This window comes from Xenopus tropicalis, chromosome 8, assembly GCF_000004195.4.
Source record: "Xenopus tropicalis strain Nigerian chromosome 8, UCB_Xtro_10.0, whole genome shotgun sequence".
In the NCBI taxonomy this organism is placed as follows: Eukaryota; Metazoa; Chordata; class Amphibia; order Anura; family Pipidae; genus Xenopus; species Xenopus tropicalis.
Genome location: NC_030684.2, coordinates 142,291,917 through 142,319,131, shown reverse-complemented (window position 1 = coordinate 142,319,131; position 27,215 = coordinate 142,291,917). Strand labels below are relative to the sequence as shown.

Here is a 27,215-nt window from a genome sequence, read left to right as displayed (position 1 = left end):
AGGGTAATTACCCGGGGTTATATAAATAGGGGGCAGAATGCTGTGGGGGAAGGGGCAGGGTAATTACCCGGGGTTATATAAACAGGGGGCAGAATGCTGTGGGGGAAGGGGCAGGGTAATTACCCGGGGTTATATAAATAGGGGGCAGAATGCTGTGGGGGAAGGGGCAGGGTAATTACCCGGGGTTATATAAATAGGGGGCAGAATGCTGTGGGAGGAGGGGCAGGGTAATTACCCGGGGTTATATAAATAGGGGGCAGAATGCTGTGGGGGAAGGGGCAGGGTAATTACCGGGGTTATATAAATAGGGGGCAGAATGCTGTGGGAGGAGGGGCAGGGTAATTACCCGGGGTTATATAAATAGGGGGCAGAATGCTGTGGGGGAAGGGGCAGGGTAATTACCCGGGGTTATATAAATAGGGGGCAGAATGCTGTGGGGGAATGGGCAGGGTAATTACCTGGGGTTATATGAAGGCTGAGGGCAAATTGCTTACAGAGGGGGCAATAACGCACCGAGGAGGATGTGGATAATATTGAGGCAGGAGGAAGGGCCCCAACATGACGGTATAAGGGGCAGAATTGGGGCCCAAGGAAGGAAGCTGCCCCCCAGCTGCAGGCGGACCCTCCCCCGCTCCCATATCCCCCCCCCCTCACTCTCGGGCATGCGCACTGGGGTAGCGGGGCCGCGCACAGCCGGGAAGTGCGTTCTGAGCTGCGGGATGTCTCTCCGGGTCTGACAGGCGGGGGGGCCGCTAATGTGCCAGGGACAAGCCGAGTCGGGTACCGACCCCTCCCTCTGGGCATCTCCCGGCCTGATCTATGCGACTGGATCTCCCCAGAACCGGATCAGTACCGGGCACTGCGGGACCTTCCTCTCATTGGCTCCCAGCGCAGCACCGACTTCCCACCTACCGAACCCACTGTGAGGGGCAACAAGGGGGCAGAGTGGGCACAGCAGCGTCACCGGGAGGGCAGGACCGGTTTCTACTACCCCGGGGTGCCCCCCCCCCCCCTTAGTGTGAGACTATAGGTGCCCTCCGGCCCCTACTGCATTGGCTCAACTGTCTCTTATACTGGTACTGTCCTGCCTGCAAGGCTGATACCCCCCCCCCCTGTATGTCAGGCTGATACCCCCCTACCCCTGCCTGCAAGGCTGATACCACCCCCCCCCCCTTGTATGTCAGGCTGATACCCCCCTACCCCTGCCTGCAAGGCTGATACCCCCCCCCCCTGCCCCTGTATGTCAGGCTGATACCCCCCTGCCCCTGCCTGCAAGGCTGATACCCCCCCCCTGTATGTAAGGCTGGAACCCCCTGCCCCTGTATGTAAGGCTGGAACCCCCTGCCTATAAGCCCCCCAGCCACAGAGAAGATCGGGTCGGTTCAGCACCACGGACAGCGGCCGGTAGGAATGAGGCGATGAGATGATCCGGACCGGGATGGCCCCCCTCCTGGCGGCCCTGTACCTCCTGCTGGGGCTGCTGCCAGGTCAGTACCGGGGAATGGGCCCAGCTGGCTAGTGGGGGGGGGGGGGGGGGGGGGGGCAGTTGGTGTGGGTGCCTCTGGGCCTTGCTCTAACTACCCAGCATGGCAGACCTAGGCCGGAGTGATGGGGGGGGGGGGGGGCAGTTGGTGTGGGTGCCTCTGGGCCTTGCTCTAACTACCCAGCATGGCAGACCTAGGCCGGAGTGATGGGGGGGGGGGGGGGGGCAGTTGGTGTGGGTGCCTCTGGGCCTTGCTCTAACTACCCAGCATGGCAGACCTAGGCCGGAGTGATGGGGGGGGGGGGGGTTGTTGGACAGGAGCTCACTTTCTGCACTGTTGGGGTTTTCTCTCTCTTGCGGTTCTGCTGGGGGTACAGGGGGTACAGGGGTGCCTGTAGGGTGGGTGCATCATGCTATATTATATTATATATACACCCAATGCCCAGGGGGAGTGGCTCCATAGCCAGTATGAGAAAGTATCAGCCCAGCACTCACTGGGTTACTATGGGTATGGGGGGATATCACTTGGGTTTGGTGCAGGGAAGAGGTGACGGGGCATCATGGGTGCTAGTGTAGGTGCTGTCCTGAGTATGGGTGCTAGTGTAGGTGCTATACTGAGTATGGGTGCAAGTGTAGGTGCTATACTGAGTATGGGTGCTAGTGTAGGTGCTATACTGAGTATGGGTGCTAGTGTAGTTGCTATACTGAGTATGGGTGCTAGTGTAGTTGCTATACTGAGTATGGGTGCAAGTGTAGGTGCTATACTGAGTATGGGTGCTAGTGTAGTTGCTATACTGAGTATGGGTGCTAGTGTAGTTGCTATACTGAGTATGGGTGCTAGTGTAGTTGCTATGCTGAGTATGGGTGCTAGTGTAGTTGCTATACTGAGTATGGGTGCTAGTGTAGTTGCTATACTGAGTATGGGTGCTAGTGTAGTTGCTATACTGAGTATGGGTGCTAGTATGGGTGCAAGTGTAGGTGCTATACTGAGTATGGGTGCTAGTGTAGTTGCTATACTGAGTATGGGTGCTAGTATGGGTGCAAGTGTAGGTGCTATACTGAGTATGGGTGCTAGTGTAGTTGCTATACTGAGCATGGGTGCTAGTGTAGTTGCTATACTGAGTATGGGTGCTAGTGTAGTTGCTATACTGAGTATGGGTGCTAGTGTAGTTGCTATACTGAGTATGGGTGCTAGTGTAGTTGCTATACTGAGTATGGGTGCTAGTATGGGTGCAAGTGTAGGTGCTATACTGAGTATGGGTGCTAGTGTAGTTGCTATACTGAGCATGGGTGCTAGTGTAGTTGCTATACTGAGTATGGGTGCTAGTGTAGTTGCTATGCTGAGTATGGGTGCTAGTGTAGTTGCTATGCTGAGTATGGGTGCTAGTGTAGGTGCTATACTGAGTATGGGTGCTAGTGTAGGTGCTATACTGAGCATGGGTGCTAGTGTAGTTGCTATACTGAGCATGGGTGCTAGTGTAGGTGCTATACTGAGCATGGGTGCTAGTGTAGTTGCTATACTGAGCATGGGTGCTAGTGTAGTTGCTATGCTGAGTATGGGTGCTAGTGTAGTTGCTATACTGAGTATGGGTGCTAGTGTAGTTGCTATACTGAGTATGGGTGCTAGTGTAGTTGCTATACTGAGTATGGGTGCTAGTGTAGTTGCTATACTGAGTATGGGTGCTAGTATGGGTGCAAGTGTAGGTGCTATACTGAGTATGGGTACAAGTGTAGGTGCTGTCCTGAGTATGGGTGCTAGTAATGGTGCAACTGTAGGTGCTATACTGAGTATGGGTACAAGTGTAGGTGCTATACTGAGTATGGGTGCAAGTGTAGGTGCTATACTGAGTATGGGTACAAGTGTAGGTGCTGTCCTGAGTATGGGTGCTAGTATTGGTGCAAGTGTAGGTGCTATACTGAGTATGGGTACAAGTGTAGGTGCTATACTGAGTATGGGTGCAAGTGTAGGTGCTATGCTGAGTATGGGTGCTAGTGTAGTTGCTATGCTGAGTATGGGTGCTAGTGTAGTTGCTATACTGAGTATGGGTGCTAGTGTAGTTGCTATACTGAGTATGGGTGCTAGTGTAGTTGCTATACTGAGTATGGGTGCTAGTATGGGTGCAAGTGTAGGTGCTATACTGAGTATGGGTGCTAGTGTAGTTGCTATACTGAGTATGGGTGCTAGTATGGGTGCAAGTGTAGGTGCTATCCTGAGTATGGGTGCTAGTATTGGTGCAAGTGTAGGTGCTATACTGAGTATGGGTGCAAGTGTAGGTGCTATACTGAGTATGGGTGCTAGTGTAGTTGCTATGCTGAGTATGGGTGCTAGTGTAGTTGCTATGCTGAGTATGGGTGCTAGTGTAGTTGCTATACTGAGTATGGGTGCTAGTGTAGTTGCTATACTGAGTATGGGTGCTAGTATGGGTGCAAGTGTAGGTGCTATACTGAGTATGGGTGCTAGTATGGGTGCAAGTGTAGGTGCTATACTGAGTATGGGTGCTAGTGTAGTTGCTATACTGAGTATGGGTGCTAGTATGGGTGCAAGTGTAGGTGCTATCCTGAGTATGGGTGCTAGTATTGGTGCAAGTGTAGGTGCTATACTGAGTATGGGTACAAGTGTAGGTGCTATACTGAGTATGGGTGCAAGTGTAGGTGCTATACTGAATATGGGTGCAAGTGTAGGTGCTATACTGAATATGGGTGCTAGTGTAGGTGCTATACTGAGTATGGGTGCTAGTGTAGGTGCTATACTGAGTATGGGTGCAAGTGTAGGTGCTATACTGAATATGGGTGCTAGTGTAGGTGCTATACTGAGTATGGGTGCTAGTGTAGTTGCTATACTGAGTATGGGTGCTAGTGTAGTTGCTATACTGAGTATGGGTGCTAGTGTAGGTGCTATACTGAGAATGGGTGCTAGTGTAGTTGCTATGCTGAGTATGGGTGCTAGGGTAGTTGCTATACTGAGTATGGGTGCTAGTGTAGTTGCTATACTGAGTATGGGTGCAAGTGTAGGTGCTATACTGAATATGGGTGCAAGTGTAGGTGCTATACTGAATATGGGTGCAAGTGTAGGTGCTATACTGAGTATGGGTGCTAGTGTAGTTGCTATACTGAGTATGGGTGCTAGTGTAGGTGCTATACTGAGAATGGGTGCTAGGGTAGTTGCTATGCTGAGTATGGGTGCTAGGGTAGTTGCTATACTGAGTATGGGTGCTAGTGTAGTTGCTATACTGAGTATGGGTGCAAGTGTAGGTGCTATACTGAATATGGGTGCAAGTGTAGGTGCTATACTGAGTATGGGTGCTAGTGTAGGTGCTATACTGAGTATGGGTGCTAGTGTAGGTGCTATACTGAGTATGGGTGCTAGTGTAGTTGCTATACTGAGTATGGGTGCTAGTGTAGTTGCTATACTGAGTATGGGTGCTAGTGTAGGTGCTATACTGAGTATGGGTGCTAGTGTAGTTGCTATACTGAGTATGGGTGCTAGTGTAGTTGCTATACTGAGTATGGGTGCTAGTGTAGGTGCTATACTGAGTATGGGTGCTAGTGTAGTTGCTATACTGAGTATGGGTGCTAGTGTAGGTGCTATACTGAGAATGGGTGCTAGTGTAGTTGCTATGCTGAGTATGGGTGCTAGTGTAGGTGCTATACTGAGTATGGGTGCTAGTGTAGTTGCTATACTGAGTATGGGTGCTAGTGTAGGTGCTATACTGAGAATGGGTGCTAGTGTAGTTGCTATGCTGAGTATGGGTGCTAGTGTAGTTGCTATACTGAGTATGGGTGCTAGTGTAGTTGCTATACTGAGTATGGGTGCTAGTGTAGTTGCTATACTGAGTATGGGTGCTAGTGTAGTTGCTATACTGAGTATGGGTGCTAGTGTAGTTGCTATACTGAGTATGGGTGCTAGTGTAGGTGCTATACTGAATATGGGTGCAAGTGTAGATGCTATACTGAATATGGGTGCAAGTGTAGGTGCTATACTGAGTATGGGTGCTAGTGTAGTTGCTATACTGAGTATGGGTGCTAGTGTAGGTGCTATACTGAGAATGGGTGCTAGGGTAGTTGCTATGCTGAGTATGGGTGCTAGGGTAGTTGCTATACTGAGTATGGGTGCTAGTGTAGTTGCTATACTGAGTATGGGTGCAAGTGTAGGTGCTATACTGAATATGGGTGCAAGTGTAGGTGCTATACTGAGTATGGGTGCTAGTGTAGGTGCTATACTGAGTATGGGTGCTAGTGTAGGTGCTATACTGAGTATGGGTGCTAGTGTAGTTGCTATACTGAGTATGGGTGCTAGTGTAGTTGCTATACTGAGTATGGGTGCTAGTGTAGTTGCTATACTGAATATGGGTGCAAGTGTAGGTGCTATACTGAATATGGGTGCTAGTGTAGGTGCTATACTGAGTATGGGTGCTAGTGTAGTTGCTATACTGAGTATGGGTGCTAGTGTAGGTGCTATACTGAGAATGGGTGCTAGTGTAGTTGCTATGCTGAGTATGGGTGCTAGGGTAGTTGCTATACTGAGTATGGGTGCTAGTGTAGTTGCTATACTGAGTATGGGTGCAAGTGTAGGTGCTATACTGAATATGGGTGCAAGTGTAGGTGCTATACTGAATATGGGTGCAAGTGTAGGTGCTATACTGAGTATGGGTGCTAGTGTAGGTGCTATACTGAGTATGGGTGCTAGTGTAGTTGCTATACTGAGTATGGGTGCTAGTGTAGGTGCTATACTGAGTATGGGTGCTAGTGTAGGTGCTATACTGAGTATGGGTGCTAGTGTAGTTGCTATACTGAGTATGGGTGCAAGTGTAGGTGCTATACTGAATATGGGTGCAAGTGTAGGTGCTATACTGAATATGGGTGCTAGTGTAGGTGCTATACTGAGTATGGGTGCTAGTGTAGTTGCTATACTGAGTATGGGTGCTAGTGTAGGTGCTATACTGAGTATGGGTGCTAGTGTAGTTGCTATACTGAGTATGGGTGCTAGTGTAGTTGCTATACTGAGTATGGGTGCTAGTGTAGTTGCTATACTGAGTATGGGTGCTAGTGTAGTTGCTATACTGAGTATGGGTGCTAGTGTAGTTGCTATACTGAATATGGGTGCAAGTGTAGGTGCTATACTGAATATGGGTGCTAGTGTAGGTGCTATACTGAGTATGGGTGCTAGTGTAGTTGCTATACTGAGTATGGGTGCTAGTGTAGTTGCTATACTGAGTATGGGTGCTAGTGTAGTTGCTATACTGAATATGGGTGCAAGTGTAGGTGCTATACTGAATATGGGTGCTAGTGTAGGTGCTATACTGAGTATGGGTGCTAGTGTAGTTGCTATACTGAGTATGGGTGCTAGTGTAGTTGCTATACTGAGTATGGGTGCTAGTGTAGTTGCTATACTGAGTATGGGTGCTAGTGTAGGTGCTATACTGAGCTTCCAGTTGGTCAGAACCAGAAACACTGAATCCTGCAACTCATCTACAGTGAGGAGCAAAGGCCCCAAAGTTTCCCGCAGAGTCATTTGTAACAGCTCCTCCCATCAGCACCGGCGCCGAGCAACTGGCTAGGGACTTGGGATTGGGTCTCAGAACCGGAACTCAGCGGCAGCACTAGCTACAGAGCTTAGGGTCAATTCAACCCTGTGTTCTGGGGTATTATACACGGAATTGGCACTGTATTTATCCTGCTGTGGGTTCTGGGGTATTATACATGGAATTGGCACTGTATTTATCTGCTGTGGGTTCTGGGGTATTATACATGGAATTGGCACTGTATTTATCTGCTGTGGGTTCTGGGGTATTATACATGGAATTGGCACTGTATTTATCCTGCTGTGGGTTCTGGGGTATTATACATGGAATTGGCACTGTATTTATCCTGCTGTGGGTTCTGGGGTATTATACATGGAATTGGCACTGTATTTATCCTGCTGTGGGTTCTGGGGTATTATACATGGAATTGGCACTGTATTTATCTGCTGTGGGTTCTGGGGTATTATACATGGAATTGGCACTGTATTTATCCTGCTGTGGGTTCTGGGGTATTATACATGGAATTGGCACTGTATTTATCCCGCTGTGGGTTCTGGGGTATTATACATGGAATTGGCACTGTATTTATCCTGCTGTGGGTTCTGGGGTATTATACATGGAATTGGCACTGTATTTATCCTGCTGTGGGTTCTGGGGTATTATACATGGAATTGGCACTGTATTTATCTGCTGTGGGTTCTGGGGTATTATACATGGAATTGGCCCTGTATTTATCCTGCTGTGGGTTCTGGGGTATTATACATGGAATTGGCACTGTATTTATCCTGCTGTGGGTTCTGGGGTATTATACATGGAATTGGCACTGTATTTATCCCGCTGTGGGTTCTGGGGTATTATACATGGAATTGGCACTGTATTTATCCCGCTGTGGGTTCTGGGGTATTATACATGGAATTGGCACTGTATTTATCTGCTGTGGGTTCTGGGGTATTATACATGGAATTGGCACTGTATTTATCCTGCTGTGGGTTCTGGGGTATTATACATGGAATTGGCACTGTATTTATCTGCTGTGGGTTCTGGGGTATTATACATGGAATTGGCACTGTATTTATCCTGCTGTGGGTTCTGGGGTATTATACATGGAATTGGCACTGTATTTATCCTGCTGTGGGTTCTGGGGTATTATACATGGAATTGGCACTGTATTTATCCCGCTGTGGGTTCTGGGGTATTATACATGGAATTGGCACTGTATTTATCTGCTGTGGGTTCTGGGGTATTATACATGGAATTGGCACTGTATTTATCTGCTGTGGGTTCTGGGGTATTATACATGGAATTGGCACTGTATTTATCTGCTGTGGGTTCTGGGGTATTATACATGGAATTGGCACTGTATTTATCTGCTGTGGGTTCTGGGGTATTATACATGGAATTGGCACTGTATTTATCCTGCTGTGGGTTCTGGGGTATTATACATGGAATTGGCACTGTATTTATCCCGCTGTGGGTTCTGGGGTATTATACATGGAATTGGCACTGTATTTATCCCGCTGTGGGTTCTGGGGTATTATACATGGAATTGGCACTGTATTTATCCCGCTGTGGGTTCTGGGGTATTATACATGGAATTGGCACTGTATTTATCCTGCTGTGGGTTCTGGGGTATTATACATGGAATTGGCACTGTATTTATCTGCTGTGGGTTCTGGGGCATTATACATGGAATTGGCACTGTATTTATCTGCTGTGGGTTCTGGGGTATTATACATGGAATTGGCACTGTATTTATCTGCTGTGGGTTCTGGGGCATTATACATGGAATTGGCACTGTATTTATCTGCTGTGGGTTCTGGGGTATTATACATGGAATTGGCACTGTATTTATCCTGCTGTGGGTTCTGGGGTATTATACATGGAATTGGCACTGTATTTATCTGCTGTGGGTTCTGGGGTATTATACATGGAATTGGCACTGTATTTATCTGCTGTGGGTTCTGGGGCATTATACATGGAATTGGCACTGTATTTATCTGCTGTGGGTTCTGGGGTATTATACATGGAATTGGCACTGTATTTATCCTGCTGTGGGTTCTGGGGTATTATACATGGAATTGGCACTGTATTTATCCCGCTGTGGGTTCTGGGGTATTATACATGGAATTGGCACTGTATTTATCCCGCTGTGGGTTCTGGGGTATTATACATGGAATTGGCACTGTATTTATCTGCTGTGGGTTCTGGGGTATTATACATGGAATTGGCACTGTATTTATCCCGCTGTGGGTTCTGGGGTATTATACATGGAATTGGCACTGTATTTATCTGCTGTGGGTTCTGGGGTATTATACATGGAATTGGCACTGTATTTATCCCGCTGTGGGTTCTGGGTATTATACATGGAATTGGCACTGTATTTATCTGCTGTGGGTTCTGGGGTATTATACATGGAATTGGCACTGTATTTATCTGCTGTGGGTTCTGGGGTATTATACATGGAATTGGCACTGTATTATCTGCTGTGGGTTCTGGGGTATTATACATGGAATTGGCACTGTATTTATCCCGCTGTGGGTTCTGGGGTATTATACATGGAATTGGCACTGTATTTATCTGCTGTGGGTTCTGGGGTATTATACATGGAATTGGCACTGTATTTATCCCGCTGTGGGTTCTGGGGTATTATACATGGAATTGGCACTGTATTTATCTGCTGTGGGTTCTGGGGTATTATACATGGAATTGGCACTGTATTTATCCCGCTGTGGGTTCTGGGGTATTATACATGGAATTGGCACTGTATTTATCTGCTGTGGGTTCTGGGGTATTATACATGGAATTGGCACTGTATTTATCCTGCTGTGGGTTCTGGGGTATTATACATGGAATTGGCACTGTATTTATCCTGCTGTGGGTTCTGGGGTATTATACATGGAATTGGCACTGTATTTATCTGCTGTGGGTTCTGGGGTATTATACATGGAATTGGCACTGTATTTATCTGCTGTGGGTTCTGGGTATTATACATGGAATTGGCACTGTATTTATCCTGCTGTGGGTTCTGGGGTATTATACATGGAATTGGCACTGTATTTATCCTGCTGTGGGTTCTGGGGTATTATACATGGAATTGGCACTGTATTTATCTGCTGTGTGTTCTGGGGTATTATACATGGAATTGGCACTGTATTTATCCTGCTGTGGGTTCTGGGGTATTATACATGGAATTGGCACTGTATTTATCCTGCTGTGGGTTCTGGGGTATTATACATGGAATTGGCACTGTATTTATCCTGCTGTGGGTTCTGGGGTATTATACATGGAATTGGCACTGTATTTATCTGCTGTGTGTTCTGGGGTATTATACATGGAATTGGCACTGTATTTATCCTGCTGTGGGTTCTGGGTATTAACATGGAATTGGCACTGTATTTATCCTGCTGTGGGTTCTGGGGTATTATACATGGAATTGGCACTGTATTTATCCTGCTGTGGGTTCTGGGGTATTATACATGGAATTGGCACTGTATTTATCTGCTGTGGGTTCTGGGGTATTATACATGGAATTGGCACTGTATTTATCCTGCTGTGGGTTCTGGGGTATTATACATGGAATTGGCACTGTATTTATCCCGCTGTGGGTTCTGGGGTATTATACATGGAATTGGCCCTGTATTTATCTGCTGTGTGTTCTGGGGTATTATACATGGAATTGGCACTGTATTTATCCTGCTGTGGGTTCTGGGGTATTATACATGGAATTGGCACTGTATTTATCCTGCTGTGGGTTCTGGGGTATTATACATGGAATTATATAGTAGGACAGAGGAGCAGAAAAGCTTTATTTCCAATCGCTGGTTTTGCCGAGAGCAGAGAGAGGGATTGGGCAGTAAATTCTCGGAGGGGCAGGGGGTTGTGGGTAGGGGGATGATGTCAGTAAGTGCTGGGGGGTAACACTGAGCCTCCATATTGGCACAAGCAGGGAATAGACAGCAGGGGAAATGGTTTGGGGGAATCTTTGCCTGAATCACTTCCCGCACACTCGCTCGCCGTGTCAGGGCCGCTCAGCTCATCGGTGCAGAAGCCGAGCAGGGGGCTCTGTATAATTTATAGGCTCCTGTGCATTATCCGCCCGTGTGATCCGCTCTCCCCCACACACATGTATATACGGCCTGACGTGTGGCTGCCGTCACGTGACTGTATGTAGCGTGCAGGGATACCAGGGGGGCAGTTTCATTTGCACCCCCAGCTCTGAACCCGGTATATTTACTATACAGGTACGGGACCTGTTATCCAGAATATTTATTTAACCATTAAATAATCCCAATAGGGCTGTTCTGCCCCCAATAAGGGGTAATTATATCTTAGTTGGGATCAAGTACAGGTACTGTTTTATTATTACAGAGAAAAGGGAATCATTTAACCATTAAATAAACCCAATAGGGCTGTTCTATCTTAGTTGGGATCAAGTACAGGTACTGTTTTATTATTACAGAGAAAAGGGAATCATTTAACCATTAAATAAACCCAATAGGGCTGTTCTGCCCCAATAAGGGGTAATTATATCTTAGTTGGGATCAAGTACAGGTACTGTTTTATTATTACAGAGAAAAGGGAATCATTTAACCATGAAATAAACCCAATAGGGCTGTTCTGCCCCAATAAGGGGTAATTATATCTTAGTTGGGATCAAGTACAGGTACTGTTTTATTATTACAGAGAAAAGGGAATCATTTAACCATTAAATAAACCCAATAGGGCTGTTCTGCCCCCAATAAGGGGTAATTATATCTTAGTTGGGATCAAGTACAGGTACTGTTTTATTATTACAGAGAAAAGGGAATCATTTAACCATTAAATAAACCAAATAGGGCTGTTCTGCCCCCAATAAGGGGTAATTATATCTTAGTTGGGATCAAGTACAGGTACTGTTTTATTATTACAGAGAAAAGGGAATCATTTAACCATTAAATAAACCCAATAGGGCTGTTCTGCCCCCAATAAGGGGTAATTATACTCGGGAAGCCGAGTGCACGGGTGGGGTAGATGGGAGTAGAGGCCGGACTCCCCGGAGGCTGCGGAAGTAACAACACAATCACTGTACAGAGAACATACAAAAGCTTAACCACAATGGATAGTGGAAGGTACTAGACTAACCTTGTGCATTGAGCCCCTGGGGGCCCCCAATAATCAGGTGGAAATGCCACGGAGGGGCCCCCGATGCCATTAGGAGGCAAGGTGCCAATGGCGGCCATGTTTGCCGGGAAAAGCGCGAGGACATTCGGGGGAAAGGATTCTGTAAGTTCAGGGGAACGCGGCTGCGATGGTTCCGGGGCAATATAAGGGCACGGCGTGTAGTCTCTCTGCTCAGGGGCAGCTGGGAAATGCCCTCGGCACTCAGTGCCTCTATTACTTCATCCATATTTCATATGCTGTGCGGTGCATTGGTTTTGTTAATATTTATTTTATATCTGTTTGTTGTTTTTCACATATTTACATTTTTTTTGTTTAGCAGCTCTTTGGAATGGAGGTTCAACTGCTATCTCATTGCTAATACCCCAGAAACCCCCAGCAGGATAAATACAGTGCCAATTCCATGTATAATACCCCAGAAACCCCCAGCAGGATAAATACAGTGCCAATTCCATGTATAATACCCCAGAAACCCCCAGCAGGATAAATACAGTGCCAATTCCATGTATAATACCCCAGAACCCCCAGCAGGATAAATACAGTGCCAATTCCATGTATAATACCCCAGAACCCACAGCAGATAAATACAGTGCCAATTCCATGTATAATACCCCAGAACCCACAGCAGGATAAATACAGTGCCAATTCCATGTATAATACCCCAGAACCCACAGCAGGATAAATACAGTGTCAATTCCATGTATAATACCCCAGAACCCACAGCGGGATAAATACAGTGCCAATTCCATGTATAATACCCCAGAACCCACAGCAGGATAAATACAGTGCCAATTCCGTGTATAATACCCCAGAACCCACAGCAGATAAATACAGTGCCAATTCCATGTATAATACCCCAGAAACCCCCAGCAGGATAAATACAGTGCCAATTCCATGTATAATACCCCAGAACCCACAGCAGGATAAATACAGTGCCAATTCCATGTATAATACCCCAGAACCCACAGCAGGATAAATACAGTGCCAATTCCATGTATAATACCCCAGAACCCACAGCAGGATAAATACAGTGCCAATTCCATGTATAATACCCCAGAACCCACAGCAGATAAATACAGTGCCAATTCCATGTATAATACCCCAGAAACCCCCAGCAGGATAAATACAGTGCCAATTCCATGTATAATACCCCAGAACCCACAGCAGGATAAATACAGTGCCAATTCCATGTATAATACCCCAGAACCCACAGCAGGATAAATACAGTGCCAATTCCATGTATAATACCCCAGAACCCACAGCGGGATAAATACAGTGCCAATTCCATGTATAATACCCCAGAACCCACAGCGGGATAAATACAGTGCCAATTCCATGTATAATACCCCAGAAACCCACAGCAGGATAAATACAGTGCCAATTCCATGTATAATACCCCAGAACCCACAGCAGGATAAATACAGTGCCAATTCCATGTATAATACCCCAGAACCCACAGCAGGATAAATACAGTGCCAATTCCATGTATAATACCCCAGAACCCACAGCAGGATAAATACAGTGCCAATTCCATGTATAATACCCCAGAACCCACAGCAGGATAAATACAGTGCCAATTCCATGTATAATACCCCAGAACCCACAGCAGGATAAATACAGTGCCAATTCCATGTATAATACCCCAGAACCCACAGCAGATAAATACAGTGCCAATTCCATGTATAATACCCCAGAACCCACAGCAGATAAATACAGTGCCAATTCCATGTATAATACCCCAGAACCCACAGCAGATAAATACAGTGCCAATTCCATGTATAATACCCCAGAACCCACAGCAGATAAATACAGTGCCAATTCCATGTATAATACCCCAGAACCCACAGCAGATAAATACAGTGCCAATTCCATGTATAATACCCCAGAACCCACAGCAGATAAATACAGTGCCAATTCCATGTATAATACCCCAGAACCCACAGCGGGATAAATACAGTGCCAATTCCATGTATAATACCCCAGAACCCACAGCAGATAAATACAGTGCCAATTCCATGTATAATACCCCAGAACCCACAGCAGATAAATATAGTGCCAATTCCATGTATAATACCCCAGAACCCACAGCAGATAAATACAGTGCCAATTCCATGTATAATACCCCAGAACCCACAGCAGATAAATACAGTGCCAATTCCATGTATAATACCCCAGAACCCACAGCAGATAAATACAGTGCCAATTCCATGTATAATACCCCAGAACCCACAGCGGGATAAATACAGTGCCAATTCCATGTATAATACCCCAGAACCCACAGCAGATAAATACAGTGCCAATTCCATGTATAATACCCCAGAACCCACAGCAGATAAATATAGTGCCAATTCCATGTATAATACCCCAGAACCCACAGCAGATAAATACAGTGCCAATTCCATGTATAATACCCCAGAACCCACAGCAGATAAATATAGTGCCAATTCCATGTATAATACCCCAGAACCCACAGCATGATAAATACAGTGCCAATTCCATGTATAATACCCCAGAACCCACAGCAGATAAATATAGTGCCAATTCCATGTATAATACCCCAGAACCCACAGCAGGATAAATACAGTGCCAATTCCATGTATAATACCCAGAACCCACAGCAGATAAATATAGTGCCAATTCCATGTATAATACCCCAGAACCCACAGCAGATAAATACAGTGCCAATTCCATGTATAATACCCCAGAACCCACAGCAGGATAAATACAGTGCCAATTCCATGTATAATACCCCAGAACCCACAGCAGGATAAATACAGTGCCAATTCCATGTATAATACCCCAGAACCCACAGCAGGATAAATACAGTGCCAATTCCATGTATAATACCCCAGAACCCACAGCAGATAAATACAGTGCCAATTCCATGTATAATACCCCAGAACCCACAGCAGATAAATACAGTGCCAATTCCATGTATAATACCCAGAACCCACAGCAGGATAAATACAGTGCCAATTCCATGTATAATACCCCAGAACCCACAGCAGGATAAATACAGTGCCAATTCCATGTATAATACCCCAGAACCCACAGCAGATAAATATAGTGCCAATTCCATGTATAATACCCCAGAACCCACAGCAGATAAATACAGTGCCAATTCCATGTATAATACCCCAGAACCCACAGCAGGATAAATACAGTGCCAATTCCATGTATAATACCCCAGAACCCACAGCGGGATAAATACAGTGCCAATTCCATGTATAATACCCCAGAACCCCCTGCAGGATAAATACAGTGCCAATTCCATGTATAATACCCCAGAACCCCCAGCGGGATAAATACAGTGCCAATTCCATGTATAATACCCCAGAACCCCCAGCAGGATAAATACAGTGCCAATTCCATGTATAATACCCCAGAACCCACAGCAGGATAAATACAGTGCCAATTCCATGTATAATACCCCAGAACCCACAGCAGGATAAATACAGTGCCAATTCCATGTATAATACCCCAGAACCCACAGCGGGATAAATACAGTGCCAATTCCATGTATAATACCCCAGAACCCACAGCGGGATAAATACAGTGCCAATTCCATGTTTAATACCCCAGAACCCACAGCGGGATAAATACAGTGCCAATTCCATGTATAATACCCCAGAACCCCCCAGCGGGATAAATACAGTGCCAATTCCATGTATAATACCCCAGAACCCACAGCAGGATAAATACAGTGCCAATTCCATGTATAATACCCCAGAACCCACAGCAGGATAAATACAGTGCCAATTCCATGTATAATACCCCAGAACCCACAGCAGGATAAATACAGTGCCAATTCCATGTATAATACCCCAGAACCCCAGTACATAAGTTGCCGTGACTTTGCTTTTGCCTTCGGTACAGGCTGCCTGGGGACGGACACAGAGGAGCGCCTGGTGGAACATCTTCTGGACCCTTCTCGCTACAACAAACTTATCCGCCCGGCAACAAATGGCTCAGAGCAAGTCACCGTTCAACTAATGGTCTCATTGGCCCAACTCATCAGCGTGGTGAGTCCCAGCATAATATACTTACATAGGTAGGTGCCAACTGACATGCTAAGTATATGGTGTTGTAATGGGTACAATTCTGCTCACGCTACCATGGGCTAGTGGTATTGAGATTTATTGGCTTTTTGCTTGTAGGGCAGATACGCTCTATGTATCACGTTCCAACTTGTAGGACAAGCCCTCAACCCACGTTCCTTCTGTCATTTGGTGCTGGTGGGCTTATTGTAATGTGAATATTTTTTATTTTTAGCATGAGCGGGAGCAGATTATGACAACTAATGTCTGGCTGACTCAGGTAAGTGACTCACTTGTATCTAAATCTCATTCTGTTTAATCCCCCCCTAACTGGCCTTCAGGCTGGGCCCCCTTAGCCCATAACAAGGTTACAGATATATAGAAACATTGGGGTAACAGTCACCCCGCTATAGTTCCAGGGGTACCCAGGGCACAAATAAGCACTCACCCCAAATCCCCCCCTAACTGGCCTTCAGGCTGGGCCCCCTTAGCCCATAACAAGGTTACAGATATATAGAAACATTGGGGTAACAGTCACCCTGCTATAGTTCCAGGGGTACCCAGGGCACAAATAAGCACTCACCCCAAATCCCCCCCTAACTGGCCTTCAGGCTGGGCCCCCTTAGCCCATAACAAGGTTACAGATATATAGAAACATTGGGGTAACAGTCACCCCGTCGGTATGGGGGGGCAGATGACAGAGTCTCGGCGGCGCCGGCTCAAGTTGGGTTATGGGTCAGGTCTATCTCAGAGCGCGGTGTTGCCTCTCATTGTAGGAGTGGGAGGATTACAGACTCACCTGGGACCCAGCGGAGTTTGATGACATGAAGAAAGTCCGACTCCCATCCAAGCATATTTGGCTCCCCGATGTCGTGCTGTACAACAAGTAAGTGCACCTACCTTGAGTCTCAGGGGGATACCCCAAGGCTGCTCGAGTATAAGGGCATATAGTTATGGGTCCCCCCGAGAAGCAACATGACCAATCAATGACCAGCAGGCTGAGCTATTGGATGAGGGTACAAAGTCTCCATCTGTTCCCTTGGCTGTACGTACCATGTGAATTCATGCAGCTTTTTGCCCCTTCCCAGTGCCGACGGGATGTACGAGGTGTCGTTCTACTCCAACGCGGTGGTGTCCCACGACGGCAGCATATTCTGGTTGCCCCCTGCCATATACAAGAGCGCCTGCAAGATTGAAGTCAAGCACTTCCCCTTTGACCAGCAGAACTGCACCATGAAGTTCCGCTCTTGGACGTACGACCGCACAGAGCTGGACCTGGTGCTGAGGAGCGACGTGGCCAGCCTCGACGACTTCACGCCCAGCGGCGAGTGGGACATCATCGCCCTTCCCGGACGGAGGAACGAGAATCCCAACGACTCCACCTACGTGGACATCACCTACGACTTCATTATCCGGCGCAAACCCCTCTTCTACACCATCAACCTCATCATTCCCTGCATCCTCATCACCTCATTGGCCATCCTAGTCTTCTACTTGCCCTCGGACTGTGGGGAGAAAATGACTCTGTGTATCTCGGTGCTTCTGGCTCTCACTGTATTCCTGCTCCTTATATCCAAGATCGTACCCCCCACTTCTCTGGATGTGCCACTAGTGGGCAAGTACCTGATGTTTACTATGGTCCTGGTGACATTTTCCATCGTGACCAGTGTCTGCGTATTGAACGTGCACCACCGCTCCCCAACCACACACACTATGCCACCCTGGGTGAAGGTAGTCTTCCTGGATAAGCTGCCCACCTTACTCTTTATGAAGCAGCCCAGGCAGAACTGTGCCCGCCAACGGTTACGCCAGCAGAGGCAAAGCCAGGAGAGGGCTGCCGGTAGCTTCTTCCTCCGGGACGGCGCCAGGTCCTGCACCTGTTATGTTAACCAAGCCTCGGTGAAAAAGTACGGAGCCCAGCTTTCCGAGCTCCCCGAAGGAGTCAACGGCTTCCGGGACAGACAGGGCAAGGTGCGCCAGTGTCTGTGCGGCCTGCAGGAAGCGGTGGACGGAGTGCGTTTCATCGCCGACCACATGAAGAGCGAAGATGATGATCAGAGCGTAAGTACATCTTCTAAAGAAGCTTCTAACCTCAAGTTTAACATGAAACTTTGGCCAAACAAGGTTTGCAGTGTGACTCTACTGGATGGCCCTAGGGACACATGGGGTAATGATGAGGTCCTTCGCTAAATATTGCTCATTTTAAAATACGGACTTTTATTTGTGCCCATTAGAAGACCTTCCTTTGAACTTAGGATTTGCTGTACTTCTCCTGGGCTGTTCTCTTTCCCATGGTCAAGCCTTCTCTTGATTAAGTGAGGGTTGCCCAAGTTTTTACCCAGGTACAGAGCACTAATTCCTTGTACTTCTTCCTGAGCTCTTGCCCATGGTTGGGTATGAACCTAACTACATAGGTACAGGTCTCTGATATCCCTACCCTTATGTAGCTCTCCTTCCCATGGCCAGACAGGGACCTCACCCCATTACACAGTTTCCTATGGTCCAGATGATGGAGTTGGCCTGGTACCAGTTCCTAAGTTTATCCAATGGTTTCCAGGGTCTCCCTTTGAACATAGGATTTGCTGTACTTCTCCAGGGCTTTTTTCTTAACCATGGTCAAGCCTTCTCTTGGTTAAGTGAGGGTTGCCCAAGTTTTTACCCAGGTACAGAGCACTAATTCATTGTACTTCTTCCTGAGCTCTTGCCCATAGTTGGGTATGAACCTAACTACATAGGTACAGGTCTCTGATATCCCTACCCTTATGTAGCTCTCCTTCCCATGGCCAGACAGGGACTTCACCCCATTACACAGTTTCCTATGGTCCAGATGATGGAGTTGGCCTGGTACCAATTATCCAATGGTTTCCATGGTCTCCCTTTGAACTTAGGATTTGCTGTTCTTCTCCTGGGCTTTTCTAAGTTGAAAGGGAGACCGTGGAAACCATTGGATAAGCTTAGGAATTGGTACCAGGCCAACTCCATCATCTGGACCATAGGTAACTGTAATGGTGGACGGAGTGCTGTACTTCTCCTGGGCTTTTCTAAGTTCAAAGGGAGACCATAAAAACCATTGGATAAGCTTAATGGGGTGAGGTCCCTGTCTGGCCATATGAAGGAGAGCTACGTAAGGGTAGGAATATCAGAGACCTGTACCTATGTAGTTAGGTTCATACCCAACCATGGGGGAGAGCACAGGAAGAAGTACAAGGGATTAGTGCTCTGTACCTGGGTAAAAACTTGGGCAACCCTCACTTAACCAAGAGAAGGCTTGACCATGGGAAAGAGAAAAGCCCAGGAGTACAGCAAATCTTAAGTTCAAAGGGAGACCATGGAGACCATTGGATAAGCTTAGGAACTGGTACCAGGCCAACTCCATCATCTGAACCCCAAATGATGGAGTTGGCCTGGTACCAATTCCTAAGCTTATCCAATGGTTTCTATGGTCTCCCTTTGAACTTAGGATTTGCTGTACTTCTCCTGGGCTTTTCTAAGTTCAAAGGGAGACCATAAAAACCATTGGATAAGCTTAGGAATTGGTACCAGGCCAACTCCATCATCTGAACCCCAAATGATGGAGTTGGCCTGGTACCAGTTCCTAAGCTTATCCAATGGTCTCCATGGTCTCCCTTTGAATTTAGGATTTGCTGTACTTCTCCTGGGCTTTTCTCTTTCCCATGGTCAAGCCTTCTCTTGGTTAAGTGAGGGTTGCCCAAGTTTTTACCCAGGTACAGAGCACTAATTCCTTGTACTTCTTCCTGTGCTCTCCCCCATGGTTGGGTATGAACCTAACTACATAGGTACAGGTCTCTGCAGTTCCCACCCTTACGTATGTCTATGAAGATTCTCATTCATCCAGGTCATGATATACAGTATCTAGTAGAATTGAGTCTAAAACAACTGGACTTTTCTGAGTTTTTCTTGAAAACGTTTCACCACTCATCCGAGTGGCTTCTTCAGTTCAAATGACTGGTAGGGAATTCCCCGGTATTTAAACTCTTGATGGTAGTAGAGTCACAGACATCCAATCACAATGGTTCCATTGAACTTGTTCAGTTAGGTGTTAGCTGAAACTGACAGGTGTAAGAAGGTATGATCCAATCACAATGGTACCAAGATTCTCATTGATGAAGGTGTTAATCCTTCAAAGTACATGACTGGAAGTGTGAACTGTTGTGAAACTGCCGGGGTAAGGATGTCAATGCGCCATTGTATGTTGGTGACAAGTTGGTGTCTCAGGCCCCCTCCTCTGTTCAGGGATGGTTTTTCCAGGTTGGCATAAATGGCCTCTTTCACACCTCTTTCAAACCATCTGTCCTCTCGGTCCAAAATATGCACGTTACTGTCCTCAAAAGAGTGACCTTTTTCTTTGAGGTGTAGATAGACTGCCGAGTCTTGTCCTGAGGAGTTTGCCCGCCTATGTTGGGCCATTCTCTTACAGAGAGGTTGTTTTGTCTCCCCAATGTATAAGTCTGAGCACTCTTCACTACACTGGACAGCATAGACCACATTACTTTTCATGTGCTTGGGTGTTGGGTCTTTCGGGTGCACCAGCTTCTGTCTCAGGGTGTTGCTGGGTTTGAAAAACACAGGAATGCGATGTTTGTTGAAAATTCTCCTAAGTTTTTCCGATGTTCCAGCAACATATGGGATGACTATGTTGTTTCGCCTGCTGTGTTCCTCCCTTCTGTTTGTAGGTCTGGTCTTTCTGTTGGTCTTTGATTTGGTTTTGATGAAGGCCCAGTCTGGGTACCCACAAGTTTTCAGAGCTCCTTTTAGATGTTTATATTCTTTCTCCTTAGCCTCTGCATTGGATGCCACAGTTTCAGCCCGATGATGTAGAGTCCTAATTACACCCAGTTTATGTTCCAAATGTGGTGGGAATCAAACAGCAAGTACTGGTCTGTGTGGGTGGGTTTCCTGTATACTTCAATATCCAGGTCCCTCCCCTCTTTGATAACTATAGCACAGTCCAAAAAAGCCAGTTTGCTGTCTTTCACATCTTCCCTTGTGAACGTGATGTTTTTGTCCACCGAGTTTATGTGTTTGGTGAAGGCTGGAACCTTGCGTTCTTTAATTTTGACCCAGGTGTCATCCACATATCTGAACCAATGACTTGGTGTTGTTCCCTTGAAGGTGTCCAGGGCTTTCTTTTCCACTTCTTCCATGTAAAGGTTCGCTACAATTGGAGACACAGGCGAACCCATGGCACAGCCATGTTTTTGTCTATAGAAAACTTCCTTGTGCTTGAAGTAAGTGGTATTGAGACATAGGTCCAGTAAGGAACAAGCCCTGGACACCTTCAAGGGAACAACACCAAGTCATTGGTTCAGATATGTGGATGACACCTGGGTCAAAATTAAAGAACGCGAGGTTCCAGCCTTCACCAAACACATAAACTCGGTGGACAAAAACATCACGTTCACAAGGGAAGATGTGAAAGACAGCAAACTGGCTTTTTTGGACTGTGCTATAGTTATCAAAGAGGGGAGGGACCTGGATATTGAAGTATACAGGAAACCCACCCACACAGACCAGTACTTGCTGTTTGATTCCCACCACCCTTTGGAACATAAACTGGGTGTAATTAGGACTCTACATCATCGGGCTGAAACTGTGGCATCCAATGCAGAGGCTAAGGAGAAAGAATATAAACATCTAAAAGGAGCTCTGAAAACTTGTGGGTACCCAGACTGGGCCTTCATCAAAACCAAATCAAAGACCAACAGAAAGACCAGACCTACAAACAGAAGGGAGGAACACAGCAGGCGAAACAACATAGTCATCCCATATGTTGCTGGAACATCGGAAAAACTTAGGCGAATTTTCAACAAACATCGCATTCCTGTGTTTTTCAAACCCAGCAACACCCTGAGACAGAAGCTGGTGCACCCGAAAGACCCAACACCCAAGCACATGAAAAGTAATGTGGTCTATGCTGTCCAGTGTAGTGAAGAGTGCTCAGACTTATACATTGGGGAGACAAAACAACCTCTCTGTAAGAGAATGGCCCAACATAGGCGGGCAAACTCCTCAGGACAAGACTCAGCGGTCTATCTACACCTCAAAGAAAAAGGTCACTCTTTTGAGGACAGTAACGTGCATATTTTGGACCGAGAGGACAGATGGTTTGAAAGAGGTGTGAAAGAGGCCATTTATGCCAACCTGGAAAAACCATCCCTGAACAGAGGAGGGGGCCTGAGACACCGCTTGTCACCAACATACAATGGCGCGTTGACATCCTTACCCCGGCAGTTTCACAACAGTTCACACTTCCAGTCATGTACTTTGAAGGATTAACCCCTTCATCAATGAGAATCTTGGTACCATTGTGATTGGATCATACCTTCTTACACCTGTCAGTTTCAGCTAACACCTAACTGAACAAGTTCAATGGACCCATTGTGATTGGATGTATGTGACTCTACTACCATCAAGAGTTTAAATACCGGGGAATTCCCTACCAGTCATTTGAACTGAAGAAGCCACTCGGATGAGTGGTGAAACGTTTTCAAGAAAAACTCAGAAAAGTCCAGTTGTTTTAGACTTAATTCTACTAGACACCCTTACGTAGCTCTCCTTCATATGGCCAGAGAGGGACCTCACCCCATTACAGTTACCTATGGTCCAGATGATGGAGTTGGCCTGGTACCAATTCCTAAGCTTATCCAGTGGTTTCCATGGTCTCCCTTTGAACTTGGGATTTGCTGTACTTCTCCTGGGCTTTTCTTTCCGTGGTCAAGCCTTTGCCCAAGTTTTTACCCAGGTACAGAACACTAATTCCTTATACTTCTTCCTGTGCTCTTCCCTATGGTTGGGTATGAACCTAATTACCTACCCTTACGTTGCTCTCCTTCCCATGGCCAGACAGGGACCTCAACCATTACAGTTTCCTATAGTCCAGATGATGGAGTTGGCTTATCCAATGGCTGTGTTTCTCTCTGTAGGCACGGTGAAGCATTATAAGGCTTGGCTCTATGTTCAGCCAAGAGCTCCCTCTAGTGGTCAATGCTTCATGAAGCTGCTTTTACACTGGCAGTTCATTGGGGGGGGGGTTCCGTGCATTTTCTTTTGTTTCTCGTTGCTCATTTCAGGTTAGAAAGTCCATCTGTGGTGGAAACGAACATCACACCTATTCTTCTATTGCAGGTGAGCGAGGACTGGAAATACGTGGCCATGGTTATCGACCGCCTCTTCCTGTGGATCTTCGTGTTCGTCTGCGTTTTCGGGACGATCGGCATGTTCCTGCAGCCGCTGTTTCAGAACTACACGACCAATGCGTTGGTACATATGAACCACGCGGCCAACTGAGAAACATTGAGGGCCCTCAGACCTGGTCGCTGGCCCAAATCTACCTTAGAGATTATTCCCACCCACCCCCGTCCCCAACACAGTGAAGAAATCCTGGTGGAACCTGGGAATAGCTCACCCCTCCCTTCACCACTGAATTAGTACAAATTTGGGGAACTTATTCCTCTGCACACGTTTATTGACCCAGCAAGTTCCAGAATCCAGGTGAGAGGGGTCCATGCGAATTGAACCCCCCCTACAGACTCTTATATTAATCTCAAGCAATAAAGATGAGCTTCTGGATCTGCCCCCTTGTGTCAGTGTTGTATATTAAAGGCACCTCCTGTCTCTATTGGGGTCCTAGTAACCACCATCTAAAGCCAAGAGGTTGCTCAGAGTGCTCTTCTGAGCAATTTAGATTTTTTTTCTAGCTTTCTAGATATAATCAGTTGTTTTACACGCTAATAGAATGCTTTTTAAGGCAACACCACCACCTGCTGGTCATTTCCACAGACTGGCAGAAAATGAAGGTAGTAAGAAAAGGAATGTCTTGTGATGTTGTTCCATTTGAACGGACCATGATCTGACTCTTCTCTGCCCCCTAACTTCATTATTAAAGCAGAACACCCTCAGGAGACTTCCCTTTCCTCGGTGACTGAAATGACCGGGTAGATCTACTGCTTCACACTCCATAGAGTAGCCATGTATGACCTAACATCTTGAAAACTCATTCAGAAGGATCAGTAGAGTATCGGTTAAGCCTTCTCCAACCCTGTTGGCTGGTTGGGTTTTCAGGAGGGAACCAACCGGATTCCCAACGAAATGACCATATGCCTGACATTGACCCTCTGCTCAAAGACTGAGGCAAATGTCTTAGGTCCATTTTCTGGAGGCTTTGATGGCTTCATGGTAAGGCAGCCTTGGCCAATAGTCTTGTGGTTTCTCTTGAAATCTGTTCTTTATGGAGAGGGCAGTCTTCTCACTCAACACTGTTCACTGCACACTGGTTGGAACGAACGGAACTTTAGCCAACCAACTTGGTCCACTGACTCAATACTAGGCTGAGCTAATGTCACTAAGTGCCAACACAGCAGATCATGCTGGCTATACCAAAGATTATGAAGTCTCCAACACATTTCTGGAAGACCTTTGAAGTCCTTATTGGATGGGTTCAAGAGAAATAAGAACCCATCACAATTCTATGGACTTTGCATCTAAGTGTAGGCAGAATTGGCCATTGGTTGCATGGATTAGATACAACTGCCTTCCTACTGGCCAAATAGCTCTGAATAATGACCATATCTCTATTACTATGCTAGCTTAGTAGGGGAACACAGATTGATCGGAGGTCTCCGAGGTTTCCTAGAAAAATGGAGCTGCCATTTTGAAGCCCAACTATCGCTTGATGAGCAGAGCCTTAGCTCTGTTGGCTTTCTCCTGGTTGGAATGAACGAACTTTAGCCAACCAGCTTGGTCCACTGACTCAATACTTTTTGCAGTAGAGGCCGAGCTAATGTCACATGACTGCCAACATAGCAGATCATCCTGGCTATACCAAAGATTATGAAGTCTCCAACACATTACTGGAAGACCTCTGAAATCCTAATTGGATGTAAGGGTTCAAGAGCAATGGGAACCCGTCACAATTCTATGGACTCTGCATCTAAGTGTAGGCAGCATTGGCCATTGGTTGCATGGATTAGATACAACTTGCCAAATGGCTCTAAATAAATGACCATATCTCTATTACTACGCTAGCTTAGTAGGGGAACCATTTTGAAGGCCAACTATAGCTTGATGAGTAGAGCCATAGCTTTGTTGGCTTTCTCCTGTTGAAGCTTGTAGTCCACACAGGAGTTGGACAAATTCTAGTGCCCTTACTGGCTTGTTTGGTCCATCAACAGGAACGTTTTAGTCATCTGATTGGCTGCTGGTTGGCCACACATGTAGAGGTTCTTAAGATCTGATTGGCTGCACTTTGGAAGAGCCAAGGTGATGTCCCAATACAGACTGCAAGGTGATTAAGCCACGTACATGTTCTAACTGGTCAAAACACAAAGATTCTAAGGCTCTTGATAGGCTTTCAGGTCATTGGCTGCAGTTTGGGGACATCTTTAGATCACACTGTCAGTTTAGATTGTCAGCTTTATGGTACGGTTCACATGGCATTTATGTTCCAAGGGCACAAACAAAGGTCCCCTGTTAATACTGGCCATTGATCCAAATAAAGGTGGCTGGAGTAGCCTTGGCGACTACACAAAGCTCTTGCTGTATTAGACTGTCAAGCTTACAGGCCTATAGTCACCAGGCTGAGAAGGTTTCCAAATTAGCAGTTTGCCAACCACCGGTACCTCATGTGGAGGAATTATGGTAAATGAAATAAAGGGGTCTACCAATCACAGAGGGGAGCCATTATTACCCTGGGGTGAACACTGTTAGATAGGGCCTTTGGCAGTAAAAGTTAGGGGTGGAACAGTAGCAGCATGAAAAAAAAAGTTCTGCCCCAGGAGTACTTACCGGTTACTTCTTAAAGGGACAGTATACACCTAAAACCACCTTTGGGGCACAGTAAATAGGGTAGAATGTAAGTCCTTTCTCTTAAATCAAAACAAAAAACACGTTCCTATTTATGCTATTGAATGTTTTTGTTTGTTTTTAACTGAATATCCTCCCCCTTCCCTTTTAAAACAAGGGCACTTCTTTATCTACCTTTCAACAAATCCCTCCCTTCTCTAAGCGACAAGCCTTGAAGCAGCTCATTGTCAGGGGCTTCTTAGTGGACTGGTAATTGGTTTTATCAGCTCTTCCACTGCTCTGCGGGACAGGAAGTGACAACTGGCTTCATATTCTTTGCTTAGAGCTAGAAATAACAAAACCAGAGATAGATACAGGTTTAATAATACGACAAAGTAGGTTCAGCACGATCCCTATTCGCTGAGTTGGAAAGGGGTGTGTACTGTCTCTTTAAAAGGGGCAGGGCACCTTTAAGTTAACGTTTAGTATGTTAGCGAATACCCTATTCCTAGCAAGTTTGCAATTGGTCTTAATTATGAGTTATATTATATGAATGATTTGCCTTCTTGTTCTACATCTTTCCAGCGTTCAAATGGGGGTCACTGACCCCGGCAGCCAAACCCTATTGCTCTGTGAGGCTCCAGTTTTATTGTTATTGTTACTTTTTATTCCTTATCTTTCTATTCAGCCCCTCCCCTATTCATATATCAGCCTCTCGTTGAAACAGCTCCCTGGTTGCTAAGGTAATTTGAGCCCTAGCAACAGCATATCTGACCCCGGCAGCCAAACCCTATTGCTCTGTGAGGCTCCAGTTTTATGGTTATTGTTACTTTTTATTCCTTATCTTTCTATTCAGCCCCTCCCCTATTCACATTCACATCTCTCGTTTAAACCACTGCCTGGTTGCTAGGGTAAATAAGACCCTAGCAACCAGGTAGCTGCTAAAAACACCAAATGGAGAGCTGCTGAACAAGAAGCCAAATAACTGAAAAACCATATTGAATAAAAAATGAAGACTCTCTACATCGAACTACCCCTTTGGCAACCATCCAGATATACGGTCTAGTAACCCACGGTAACCAGATAAGCTGAAATTACAATTACTGTGCAGTTTCATTATTCAGTCGCCGGAAACACTCGTTTCTATTCTGTCAGGAGTCGTGGCCAATCAGGAAGCCGCTAAAATAAGATACGCACGCGGCACGGAGCAGGAAA

General features: G+C 46.3%; 1 protein-coding gene across 1 annotated transcript; it reads left to right on the top strand.

The window, feature by feature from the left end:
- Nucleotides 1-1,371: 1,371 nt before the first annotated feature.
- chrnb2 (cholinergic receptor nicotinic beta 2 subunit) lies at nt 1,372-23,794 on the top strand. Its single transcript, NM_001100214.1, has 6 exons — nt 1,372-1,487; nt 16,039-16,184; nt 16,435-16,479; nt 16,976-17,085; nt 17,288-18,260; nt 23,346-23,794. Exons 1-6 carry the CDS (start codon nt 1,424-1,426, stop codon nt 23,505-23,507), a joined length of 1,500 nt encoding a protein of 499 aa, NP_001093684.1. The 5' UTR covers nt 1,372-1,423; the 3' UTR covers nt 23,508-23,794.
- Nucleotides 23,795-27,215: the final 3,421 nt, after the last annotated feature.